This window comes from Bombus pascuorum, chromosome 6, assembly GCF_905332965.1.
Source record: "Bombus pascuorum chromosome 6, iyBomPasc1.1, whole genome shotgun sequence".
Taxonomy (NCBI): domain Eukaryota; kingdom Metazoa; phylum Arthropoda; class Insecta; order Hymenoptera; family Apidae; genus Bombus; species Bombus pascuorum.
The window spans coordinates 5901144-5913407 of NC_083493.1; the positions used below are offsets into that span (position 1 = coordinate 5901144).

Below are 12264 nucleotides of genomic sequence, written 5' to 3' on the forward strand. Positions count from 1 at the left end.
AGTGAATTTCCGGAGATTTTTGTATTTATGTTTCCTAAATTATAGATTAAAATCTTACATTTCTCAATTTCTTGTATGGAAATATAAAATTCCTATGTTAAAAGCCACGCATACATACATACAAGTACATAAGTTTTCCGCATCGCCGAGAGATCTAAATGCTCGCACTATTAATGTGTATCAAGCTGAGCTACTACATAGTTCGAAAATGATTTCAGTCATTGTACATTCTGAAAATAGTTTGAAGGAGAAATTGTTTCGTTTAAATTAATCACAATAATACTAGAAGTTGTGGATGTTATTTATTAGAAACTATTAATTTTTAATTTGACTGTTTCTTAAATTCAAATATTAGTATCAGTTTTACTATAATCGAACAAAAAAAAATTTTACAAACAACAATTAGTCAACACTCAATCAAACAATAAATTGCAGTACCAAAAATTTGTTAAATGTCTTTTTTCAATAAATAATCAAGGTTATCTTTATTTTTGTAAATAATACTAAAAAAGTTACGCGGTAGTTACTTTTTTAGTATGATTACAAAATCATAAAATTCATTTGGAAAGTTATGAAAATATTTAACTTAAATCATTTTAAATAAGATTTGATAACAATGCTTCTCTATTTCAAGAGATAGAATTCAATATATGAATCTAATACATATAGTATAAGAAACTAGTAATAAGAATGCAATAACCTCTTTGTAACAGGTTCTGAGTCTAAAGTACAAATATATAATAATAATAACAAGATAACAAAGGAAATGTTAGCTGGAGATAAATAGTTTTATGTTTTAAAATCCTCTTCAGTAATTTGAATTAATATTTAAGACTATTCTAAGCTATTTTATTTCGTTATATCGTGGTAGTAAATTTACTAAACAATTCTAGATTACGACGTAATATGAAATAATGATTTGCTTTAAATGTATGACTTAAGTACTTACATTTATTTGATTTCGATAATAATTTAACTTCCAGTTAAATTTTTATTTTCGATTTGCTATCGATGTTATTACATAATTAAAAATTTCAGAAATATTGATCATATTAAAATAATATATCGAAATTGGTACTCAATCGTAACAGATTTAAATGCTGCGTGCTATACTTACAATTGGTATCTGTGTTACCAACTTAAAGAAAACAAATATATAGAAGAGTACAAAGTTATAAAGGAAAATAAAAAATTATTGTTACTTTCTGCAGACTTAAAAATTAGATTAATTATAAGTATATTTTATTTGTGAATATTAAGTTAATCTTTCTCAATATGTTATTGTGCAAAACTGTTTGTTCAAGATATATTATGGGATCGTTTTATTGGAAACTACGTTTTCCGTAAACTATTAACTATTAAAGTTAAAAATATTGAAATCCACTTATCGCAATTAGTATTTTGAATAATTGCACTGAACACACATACTGCTTTACTTGAATACATTAAATAGCTAGTTTAAACTAACTTTAATTAGAAAATTTTAATACACTTTTGTATAATTCAGTTATAATATAAGGTTCTTTTTTATTGACGTATCTATACTTCAATTTTTTATTCTTTGGATACTAAATGCTCTACAAAAATATTACTTTCGTACTTGAAAACATTGAATATAATTTTTTTACGGTATATATAGATTTTCGTATTATCTATATCGCAATAACTTTCTTTTTTGCTATAATTGCATTTTGTCTTTAAATTAAATATTTTGTCTGTTGATACGGCTTCTATAGTAAAATATTATATAGCATATAACGCCGATATTGCTTAAAATTCTTTCATTTAATATATATATATATACGCGTATCTTAAAAAATATAATTTGTGTTTAATATGCAAAGAAAAATATATTACAGCAGGTCCCTTCGTTACGCGAATTCTCGACTTTTAGCTACTTTTATTTTATTTTATTCGTATGACTAATTGGAGACGTTATACGAGGACAACAAAACATATAATTTGAGTAGGTAATAAACGATAATTTCTCATTGAAAGATGAAAAATTATCACGCAATTTTTAAGGCCATTTTTGATGCTATTCTTAAGAAGTTTGAGAATGACAATTTCGATAGTGAAGGCACAATATTTCGGCATGCCTCTTATGTAGAAAACAAATATGATAAAACTTTTCATACATATGTTGCAAACAGTGCAATTAAAAACTATTTTTTTGAACATTATCTTATTGTGTGCGAGTAAAATAATATATATATATAATATATAAAATAATTGTGTCTGTTACTTTCATTAGAAGATGATAACGAGTAATTTTTTTGTTTCATTAAACAGTCTTCCTTATTATACGATATGTGATATGAATTTAAACTATTACGAATACCCATGAAAAAATGTTATTCCTTGTATCAAATATTGTTTCATGATATTTTTGGAGTAGATAATTCGGATCATTATAAGAACAATCAATCGATATTTATATCTTATATCATGAACATTAAATGTAAATGTTGACGTATGAAACATTTAATTTTCGTTCAAATCATCTTTTAATTAATTTAACTTGTAAAACTTGATGTTCTCTTAATTAAGAGACTAGAATTTTGTTCATTTGGAGATTAGAAATAAAATGGATCTATTAAAACTTAACGAGAAGAAACCTCTAGAAATAATCTCGTTTGCTTAAATAATAGAATTATGGAAATTAATTTTTAAGTGTTTAACATAAATATTTTTTATTATAAAGTGAAATTTTCTTGGAAGATTAAGTATCTCTCCCAGTACTAATAAATACTTGAAACCATGTATAAAAGTAAAAATAAAAATAATTAATACACATTGTTAATTTTTAAATAATATAAATAAGAAATCTGAACATACGTATATAAAAAATAAATTATCGAAATTATAGAGAAATGTAAAATTAAGAAAATATAAATATTTGTTCACTATGTAAATTATGATATCTACACGTTAAATTTTATCTATATACTTAAATTTGAGCTCTGCATGTTTGCTCTGAACTTCAGATAACAAAATAAGTTTCTTTGTTATTTGAAGCCGATTCAATTTCATCAGTAATATCCGTTTTATAAATTATTATATCGTCATTTATAACAACAGATAGAGTAACAAATAATGATAAACATTTTCAACATCGTTTCGTCTCTGTTGGTCATTATGAAATTAATATGAAACAACAGTGTTGTTAAAAAATTTGTTATCCGCTAACTCATAATTAATCACCCAAACCAATTATTAACGAAGGAGTTGAATCCGTTACTAATGGATGAAAAAATTCCGCTATTTGTCTCGGACGCAGTATTGGTTCCAGAATGTGGTCGAAAATGTATCACATGGTCCCGATTAATATGGTCCCTGTTTCCATTATAAAAATTGGATCCAGTTTCATCCTCACCTGGATGTCTCTGTTATCAAAGCATGTAAAATAGTTCTCAATTAATAAAAAAATATCGATATTTCGATAGAAATAGATAGATAGATAGATAGATAGAAAGAAAGAAAGATAAAGAGAGAGAGAAAAAGGGGGGAGATAACATCTTGAATCTTTGTCTTCAAATCAAATAATATGGTGACTCAGTTAGGTTTAGTTATGGATTTTAAATATTTTCAAAGCCATTTTTGTAAACAACAAAAGCCGAGAAAATGGACGTATAAGTATTTGTTTACATATACATATGTATTCTTTAAATTCTACTTACACTTGCTCTGTATAATGTTACGTTGAAAGAGGTCGGATGTTGTTCTACTACTCTAAATTCTACATCACGTGGAAGATATCCATTTGCATATACCTACAAATTAAAACGATAAATATCGTATAAATAATTAAATTATTGTATCGAATGTGGTTTAAAATTATTTTTGAATATATAAGATATCGACATAACATTGGCTTTATTTATCACAATTTTGAGTTTTGAACATATCAAATGATGATGCAGGTATGAAAATTGTTAACTTGACTTTCAACAAGTTACCTCTAGTTTATACATTCCTGGCAGTAAAATTCTCCAAAATTCACCATATTTCGTAGTAAGGAAACTAACGTCTCGTGATTTTACTTTAATAGATGCTCTCTCAATGGGATTTCCATTTTCATCGATAACAAATCCACGGACACCCCTATGAGCTTCCGCTAAAAATTTAATGAGTGCCTAAAAAGAAAATTAAAATACATTGTGTAAATAAAGTACACATATAGTATTAATTTAATTACGGTAAACTGTGTTTGCATTATTTTATTATGATTTTCACGAATTAGTTTTCGATATTAAGCATCTATTTAAAACATTGGCGAGATAATTCCAGGAACCGAGAGAAGGTACCTTGCAAAGAAATGTTCGATAGCCTGCTGGTCTTTTGAAATATATTTTTGCCACTTCAATAACTTACCACGCGATTTTCTTCCCAGTAAAATTGTAAATCAGAAGCAGGAGGATATTTACAACACGAAAGTTCCAATGTAATTTCCATACATCCGTTCCACACGTAGTTAAAATCTTGCATTCCACCGGTAAGTGGATACCATTGTGCTCCATTAGTTATACCATTTTTAAAACCGGGTTGAGATGGCGAGCAGGGTAATCCTTGGTACATAGATCCGTGGTTTCGGGAATACACCAACGATAAGTGTTGAAACACGTCATCGTCTGGACAAATACTCGGCGCCGAAGTATAACTCTGAAACACTAAATTGTTCGTATACGTCTTGGATCTGATATATCCTTTCGAAGATTTGTAACATTTTTACAAAATTTTCATTTTGAAATAAAAAGTTAGAACTGATAGCATTACGTTATAAAATCCATTAAATATATTACAAGTTATGATTTATTTAACTCATTGACAATTTATTCCGAGAGACTCTTGGACACGTTCATATATCAGGCCTCTGTATTTTGTCATACTGACGTGAGATATTTTATTGCTATTAAAACTTAGTAAAATCTCCATTTACAAAAATCTTATGTCGTTGTTCAATTACAAGCAAATACCAACGACAGTTATATCTTCGATAGCAATAATACTCTTTTTTATCTTTTCGTAGAAGCAAGTAAAGTAGGTAATAGCTTTGTTTGTGGAGTGATTGTCAAAACAAATGATTTTCAATACATAACACGAAGATAGGAAGATGTGTTGTCTCTTCCGGAGGATATTTGATATTCGGGACAGATATACTTTTAATTGAGATAGACGCCTCACTGTTTCCGTAGAAGCTAAGTTGACTGAGATGACATCTTTGATGTTTAACATACAAACCAAGTATTTTAAAACAAATAGTCGAATTATCCGAAGCCAATTATTTCCTTTTAATAAAAAATTACTTATCTTCCAATGAAAAGTTTGATAAAGCCAAATCTACTTAGAGTCCTTTAACTTTTTTCCTTAATTTTCTTAGCAAGTTAGTAAATATACTATACCTGCACATAATGGCGCTGACCGGCATATTCCTGACAGCATGAAAAGTTATACAATACCATCAGATTACTTTCAATTATATTAATTACGTAATACAATTCACATCACAGCATTAGTGTGCCATGTTGTAGCATGTTTAGATACGGATGTGTAGGACATTATTATCTTACTTTATATTCTTAACTATGTATTTTTAAGATATAATATTGCTATCTTTTAATTTAGATATGAAATACATTTCCAAGTAGACGAATGTTGTACAATAAACACGTATAAAAACAAACTTACGCGAGTTAGGTGTGTTATCGAATGGATAACTTGCAACCAAGGCACCTCCGTGTAAGCTTCCAGACAAAACGAATTGAATTTTAGAGACCCATTCCTTTACAGCTTCTGTTTCCGGTTGACTCTTTTTGTTGTTCTGTTTGAAGTAATCGGGGAAATTTCGATTCAGATCGAAACCGCGTGCGTTATACCTAAAGGAACATAGTTATTCGTTTAGACGTAAGAAAAAGTTAGATGGTATAGAAAAATACCTTAAAAACAGCTGAAAAATTACTACGACAAAAGTAGATAGGAAGAAAAAGATGTAAATATATTTCATACACGTGCCCAAGATCTTTTTACTGTGTATTTGCTTTTGGTAAAATTATATTTCTTTCATTCCGTATTTTTTAATTTTGACATTATATAAATATTGTAAAGCCTTACCTGCCTTGACCACCTTCGCAATATCCTTCCTTTGAAACTTCAAAACCATCAGGGTTCATTGATGGAAGAATATGAATTCTGGTATTGTCTAAGAGCCACGTAATATATGGATCTGATCCATAACTGGTGACAAGGAACTAGAAGTAAGAAGTAGAATTTCTGCATATTAATACCGCTTTATTATAAAGAGATTTTCATATGTATATGTATATGCGAGGAGAATTTAAAACCTGAAATGTATCATCGAAGATTTTCCATTATTTGAATAATCGTTCGATTGACACAAATATATCGAACTTTTTCATGAAGTTTTCAAAAATAATTTCTTTTCCTTTATTTTCTTTTAAATTTTACTCCTTTCTTTCTACATTTCGTAAAAAAACGTATGTAACAAATATTTAACGAAGCGAGTAAGTTTTAAAATATCTTACTATTTATGTAAAAAATTTCGCTTCGAATTTACGCGTTAAATCTAAACGTTTCATTTAAAAACGCACTTAGTAAAATGGTATACATAAATAATTATAACACACACTATCAAAAGAGTAATAAAGAATTTTAGGGAGAAGCAAGGGATATTAATTAATTCTATAACTATCGGAAATATCAACTATTGGTATAAAATCCTCGAATATATGCAGATAAATTCTATGTATGAAATGCAGGCGTTTTTTTCTTTTTTCTTTTTTACGTATACGTATTTTACATATAACGCTGCTCTTCCTCAGAACGTGTAGAAATTTGGATTAATGAAATTGTGACGTATTATACAGCTACTTACGCGAATTAGATGTAACATTAATTCACGACCTACAGCTTCATTCCCATGTATATTGGCCACATATTTTACATCTGGCTTACCGATCATATGTTCGTAAGGTGAGGAAGAAACAACCATTACCCATAAATCGCGACCTGTAAAATATGTATATCTTTGTTTTATCATAGATATGTAACGTTACAGAAATCAAAGACATATTTGTATTTAAGTAATTGATATAATATCGCAATACAGTCATAGAACAAGAATATATCTGGATAAATATTTTAATACTAAAATGGTACTAATTGTAAGTAGAAGAAGTGAAAGTTTCTTGAGAAGCATACCTTTCACGGATTTTCCTATAGAATATAAGGCAGTGAGGTTTTGAAATCGAAGAGATGTTGTTCGAAGAAAACGACTCATTTGCTCGTAATTATGATACGTGAAGTCGATACTGTACGGTTCTTCGTAAACGTGAAAACGAGCATTGTAGTGATTCGTGAGATCTTTGTTAATGTGTTGCGAGGCGGCGGCAATTTCATGAAATGCTCCGAGAATGGTAACGAAGAAAATCGGTCCATACATTCTGCGAATTAAACAAGAACTTATTTCATAGGAGCAAAGTTTCGATGCCAAGAATTTATTTCGATAGTATACTGTTTCTAATTAACAGGAACTAGTTGTTTTTCTATGTAAGCGACAATATTATAACGTATTATGGGCATATTTAATAAGCTTGTTACGCATACTTATACGTAGGGGGAATATCTTATTATTGTTATTATTTTCCTTTCGCCATTCTTCGTTTTTATGTATTATACTACATAAGATATATAGTATACTGCTATAGGTTTATTCGTTATTACATATATTTTTATATGTAATATTAATATTGTTACATATATTTATTATACATTATTCGTAACTTATTCGTGACTAACATAAGTCAATTACGATTTACTCGTGACTAATATAAGTCAATTTGTGTAATATTCGCAATTGCAAATTGTGTGTTTAACTTTTGCAAAATTATGCTTTATAACTTTAGTAGTACATAATAGATAAAATGACTGTAAAACGGTATCATTTCAGGCTCACACGATGCATAAAATCAGATCAAGGCTTGATATCCCTCTATGTGAATTATAACGAACAAGTAGGAACTAAAGAAAATTGCAATACGTTATTATATATATACATATATGTATATACGAGTATATATATACATATATATATATATATATACATATATATACATATATATATATATACATATGTATACATATATATATATACATATAATAATAATATATATACATATATATAATATATGTATATAATATATGTATATAATATATGTATATATACATATATATAATATATGTATATATATATATATATATTATTATTTAGCACGCGTTTATATATATATATCAAACGTTTTCAATCCACATAGATTCAACTTTTATATGCTTCTTCATATTTTCTATACTATTTCCTATTTTCCTCGTTATTTTCGCATTAAAATCGATTTATGTCGGAAGGAACATAATAATCATTTATTAAGCGGAGTCAGCGAGAATCTAAAAATATAAGGCTTCGCTAAAAAAATTGGGTTACAATTATTGGCTTCGGACAAAATTAGTCGTCGATCAATCAGAAAATACGTACTTCTATAAAATCTCTGCAACGGTTAGCTATATTCGTTCGAGAAAATCTAAAGATTTAAATTATACCGAACTAGAATAAATTTGAGCATTTTACCAATCATATTTTACTTGAATTAGATTGCAATAGAATTAGATTAGATTTTATTCGATACAAAATTCCTTATTTCGTTATTTTCTTAGCGATTTCGTTTAAATATACCATATATTATTATTATATGCAATAAATTAAATATACATAAAGATTATGTAATATAATATATTAAAGTTGCAATCCATGCAATATCCTAATCACAGTGTAATCTATACAGAAATAACGAAATATCATTGTTATTCTTTTATTTATTTAACATTACAATTTCTCATAATTTCATCGCTTATAATAGGATACTCGTATTTTTTAAGTTTTCTTTGTCGTTATATTCTTATAATTATCGAATTTTAATAAACTTGATTAAATAATTTTACATATTATTAAGTATAATTTCAATTATATTGCATATAATATAATCTATAGATAGATCATGATTTTTTATTATTGCTATATAATATATATATAACATATTTATATTACATACAAATATTCACATTTCTCATTTTATTTTATACAGAATTTTAGTATACAAGTAGAGTAAATATAGCGGAGAATTAAAGTAGTGTCTCTACAGAGCTGTCCTCGCGATTCAACTTGACCGTGTACTTTCTCCTATATTTTTAAGACTCGTTTGCTATCCAACGCTCCTTGGGAACGATTTTTCATATTCATTTCCTGAATAAATACATTCCACAGGTGCGTCATCTTAAAGCGAAATAATTTTAATAAAATATTGGAACAAATAGATCGACCATCGTGGAGTTCTAGCAATCACTTGACAATATTGCAAAAGGCAAGGATAAGTTGAGTAATATAATCCGTCGTATAAGTATCTATTGTTCATGCGATTCTCTACAGACAAAGGAGATAATAGATTATTTTCGGAGAGAAAAGAAATTACCTGGCTTGTTAACTGGCCAATTCGGTGAATGGTACGCGTGGAGGATCGGCAAATTTGCGATAAAGATGCAAAGAACACGAAGCACGTGGCGACAGAAAGGTCGCCGAGAGAAATCTGATTCTTCGTTCGTTCAAACAGATCCTCTCAATGACATAGTACACTAGTAACAGTAGCAGGGCCGAGGCCGTTTCTCGCGGTTGAACACATTAAGATTTTCGATCTTTTACAAACACGATTACGCGAATAATCATAGAAAAAGAGAGAATAATTCCACGGATACAATAAACGGAATGGAATCGCGCTGAAGGAACAGTTTATTTCACCTGCGAGAGTAAGCCAAGGTGCGTGGTACTGTGAGAACTTACAAAGAGAAGCGCGAAGTGTGCCGCGCGCTCACTACCACCACCTCCACCACTACTAATGAAAGCCACTTCCTTCGTCGCTAGCATCTGACGTTCTAGAACGGCTACCACTACACCTTCGTCGTTTAGTAAATACGTAGTTAACACCATTGCGCCCTACTACTACCACTTTCGGCAAAACAATGAGTAACACACAAACGGTGTCATTCTGGCCCCTTCTCTTCTTTTCTCTCCTCTCCTCTCCTCTCTTCTCCGCCTCTCTCTGGCACCTCATCAATTCCTCATCCTCTTCTCCCACTTCTACCTGCCTTTATCTCTGTGTTCTCCAAAAAATTTCACGAATCTGATTGCAGGATATTTAAAAAAAAAATACGCTTTGTTCTATTCTTCCTGTGTATTATAGCAATGGGCGGATATGCGTAATGAAAACTAGACAGATCACGCTTGACAATACGCTTTTTGAATCACCTACATTTCCAATAGCGTACACGATACACGCGCTTTCTTCTACTTCCTGCATCGCATTAGCACGCGTACTTGCAAGTACGTTCGTTTCGACTAGCTTTGTACGATAATCGTTGCATAAAATGAAAAATTCTTTGGTAAATCCTTTTCGTGTACATTTTTTTTCTCTGCGGTACCATTACTTTTCTCTTTTTCTTCCATTTCTTCGTGTTCGTTTAAGTTCTCATAACTTTAGAAAAAAAAAAAAAAAAGAAGCTATACCGTTCAGTACCCTTTTCGCATATGCGCAACTTTTTTAAAGTGTCGTTAGTTCGTTTCTCTAAATGGAAGCACTTCTTCCATCAAAATCCGGTTTCTCGTCTTAGATGCTTGAATTCCAAATTTTTTGCATTCACGTGACCGCATATGCGAGGGCAACTCTAGCGGAAAATGAGAAACCTACTTTACAAAATATGAAAACAGAACACGACTTACGAGAGATGGTTGTACGTACAAGTTCACCTTAAATAATGGTGTCGTACGGATACGAGAGAGAAAGTAAGTGGAGCGAAATAATCGATATTTCATTTGAAATTATCGAATAAATGAAAGCGTTTCTAACAATTGAAAGCAAAAAGTAAATGAAGATGTTTAAGCTTGTTTCGTGAACGAAATTCCTGAACGAATATCATTCTGTATGAACGCTTTCAGTTTTGCAGTTTCCTATTTTATATTATTTATTTATAATATTATAAAATATCTATAAAATTATATATAAAATTTTGAGCTATATAAATACTTTTTTAATATATCCTTTTGTTTAACTTGTGATATGTTACAAGATATATAATATTTTCACAATATTATACATTATTAAATATACTGAAAAATGATAATAATACAATGTAATGAGTAATATCTTAATTAACTAAACTTTCATTAATATTCTTTCCTTATTAAACTAAATTCCAATCATTCATTTTTTAACAAATATACTTTTAATTTTTAAATAAAACAAAATTGTATATTTATAAATTTTAGAACTTGTTTGGAAAATCCAAGGTCGTGGAATAATGAAAAAAGTAATGTTACAACTGTCACAATTGTATTCATCACGGAATAAGTAACTAATATGTTGAAAAATAATGTAAACATTCTATATCTAATTAAAACGAAGTTTACATTGCTGAAAGTCTCGATAACCTTGATATTTAAATGTTTTAAGTAATTTTACTTATGTATATACAGAATTAAGTTTTCCATAATTTACATGATATTTATTTCTATTATTGAAGCATTATACTTTACGTAAATTTAGTATGTAAAAAGTGAAATGCAAGAAATCGAATGACTATTTACACACATTAACACTTATACCGGAACACAAAACCAGTGAAAGTTGTGTAAATTTGTCATTAATTATCGCTGATATTTTTAGAATCTTTCGCTCATTTTCCCTAGTATTTCTTAGTATACCACCTATAGGTGATTCCCTATAATAATAAGTAATTACTATTTAATCCTTATGTTTCGTATTCAGTGTCAATGAGGTAAAATACAGTAAGCATCGAGAAATTACATGTAGCAAACAGGGCTACATTTTTGTCATTTCTTCAAGGTGCAAGAATGCATATAGAACGCGACAAAATATATGAAATATCCCAAAATATAATATTCGTTACAATACTTAACAGCTGAAACAAATCTCTGCCTAGAGAATTGCATAAATATGAATTTGCATGAATATTTGCAATCTAATGATAAACGATAATCTAGCCAGTAAGAAGAACAGGCATTACTTTCGTACCAGCCCTTGTACACGTTTCAAGAGCTATCGAGATCAGTGTCCTACTAGCAGAGCTTACCGAGTAACAGATCATACTCTTGGATGGATCGTTGAACCCTGAAGTGTGGAACATGTT

General features: G+C 29.1%; 1 protein-coding gene across 3 annotated transcripts; it reads right to left on the reverse strand.

Annotated features, from left to right (window-relative positions):
* Positions 1-2: 2 nt before the first annotated feature.
* On the reverse strand, positions 3-12264 carry LOC132908318 (carboxypeptidase M). 3 transcript variants are annotated; one of them, XM_060962234.1, is made up of 9 exons: positions 12208-12232; positions 7219-7460; positions 6893-7026; positions 6112-6248; positions 5689-5876; positions 4375-4670; positions 3960-4136; positions 3681-3773; positions 3-3386 (listed from the first exon to the last, which is right to left on the reverse strand). In XM_060962234.1, exons 2-9 carry the CDS (start codon positions 7457-7459, stop codon positions 3201-3203), a joined length of 1452 nt encoding a protein of 483 aa, XP_060818217.1. In that variant the 5' UTR covers position 7460; positions 12208-12232; the 3' UTR covers positions 3-3200. The 3 variants fall into 3 exon arrangements, with proteins under 3 accessions (XP_060818217.1, XP_060818219.1, XP_060818220.1); XM_060962236.1 differs by lacking the exon at positions 12208-12232 and adding an exon at positions 9537-9554; XM_060962237.1 differs by lacking the exon at positions 7219-7460 and having other exon boundaries at positions 12208-12264.

Coding starts and splice junctions, on each gene's coding strand:
- LOC132908318 (XM_060962234.1), bottom strand. CDS start 7,459: ATGTATGGACCGATTTTCTTCGTTACCATTCTCGGAGCATTTCATGAA. Junction 6,249..6,892: donor TAATGTTACATCTAATTCGC/GTAAGTAGCTGT, acceptor TCTTACTTCTAG/TTCCTTGTCACCAGTTATGG. Junction 4,671..5,688: donor CGATAACACACCTAACTCGC/GTAAGTTTGTTT, acceptor CGAACAATTTAG/TGTTTCAGAGTTATACTTCG.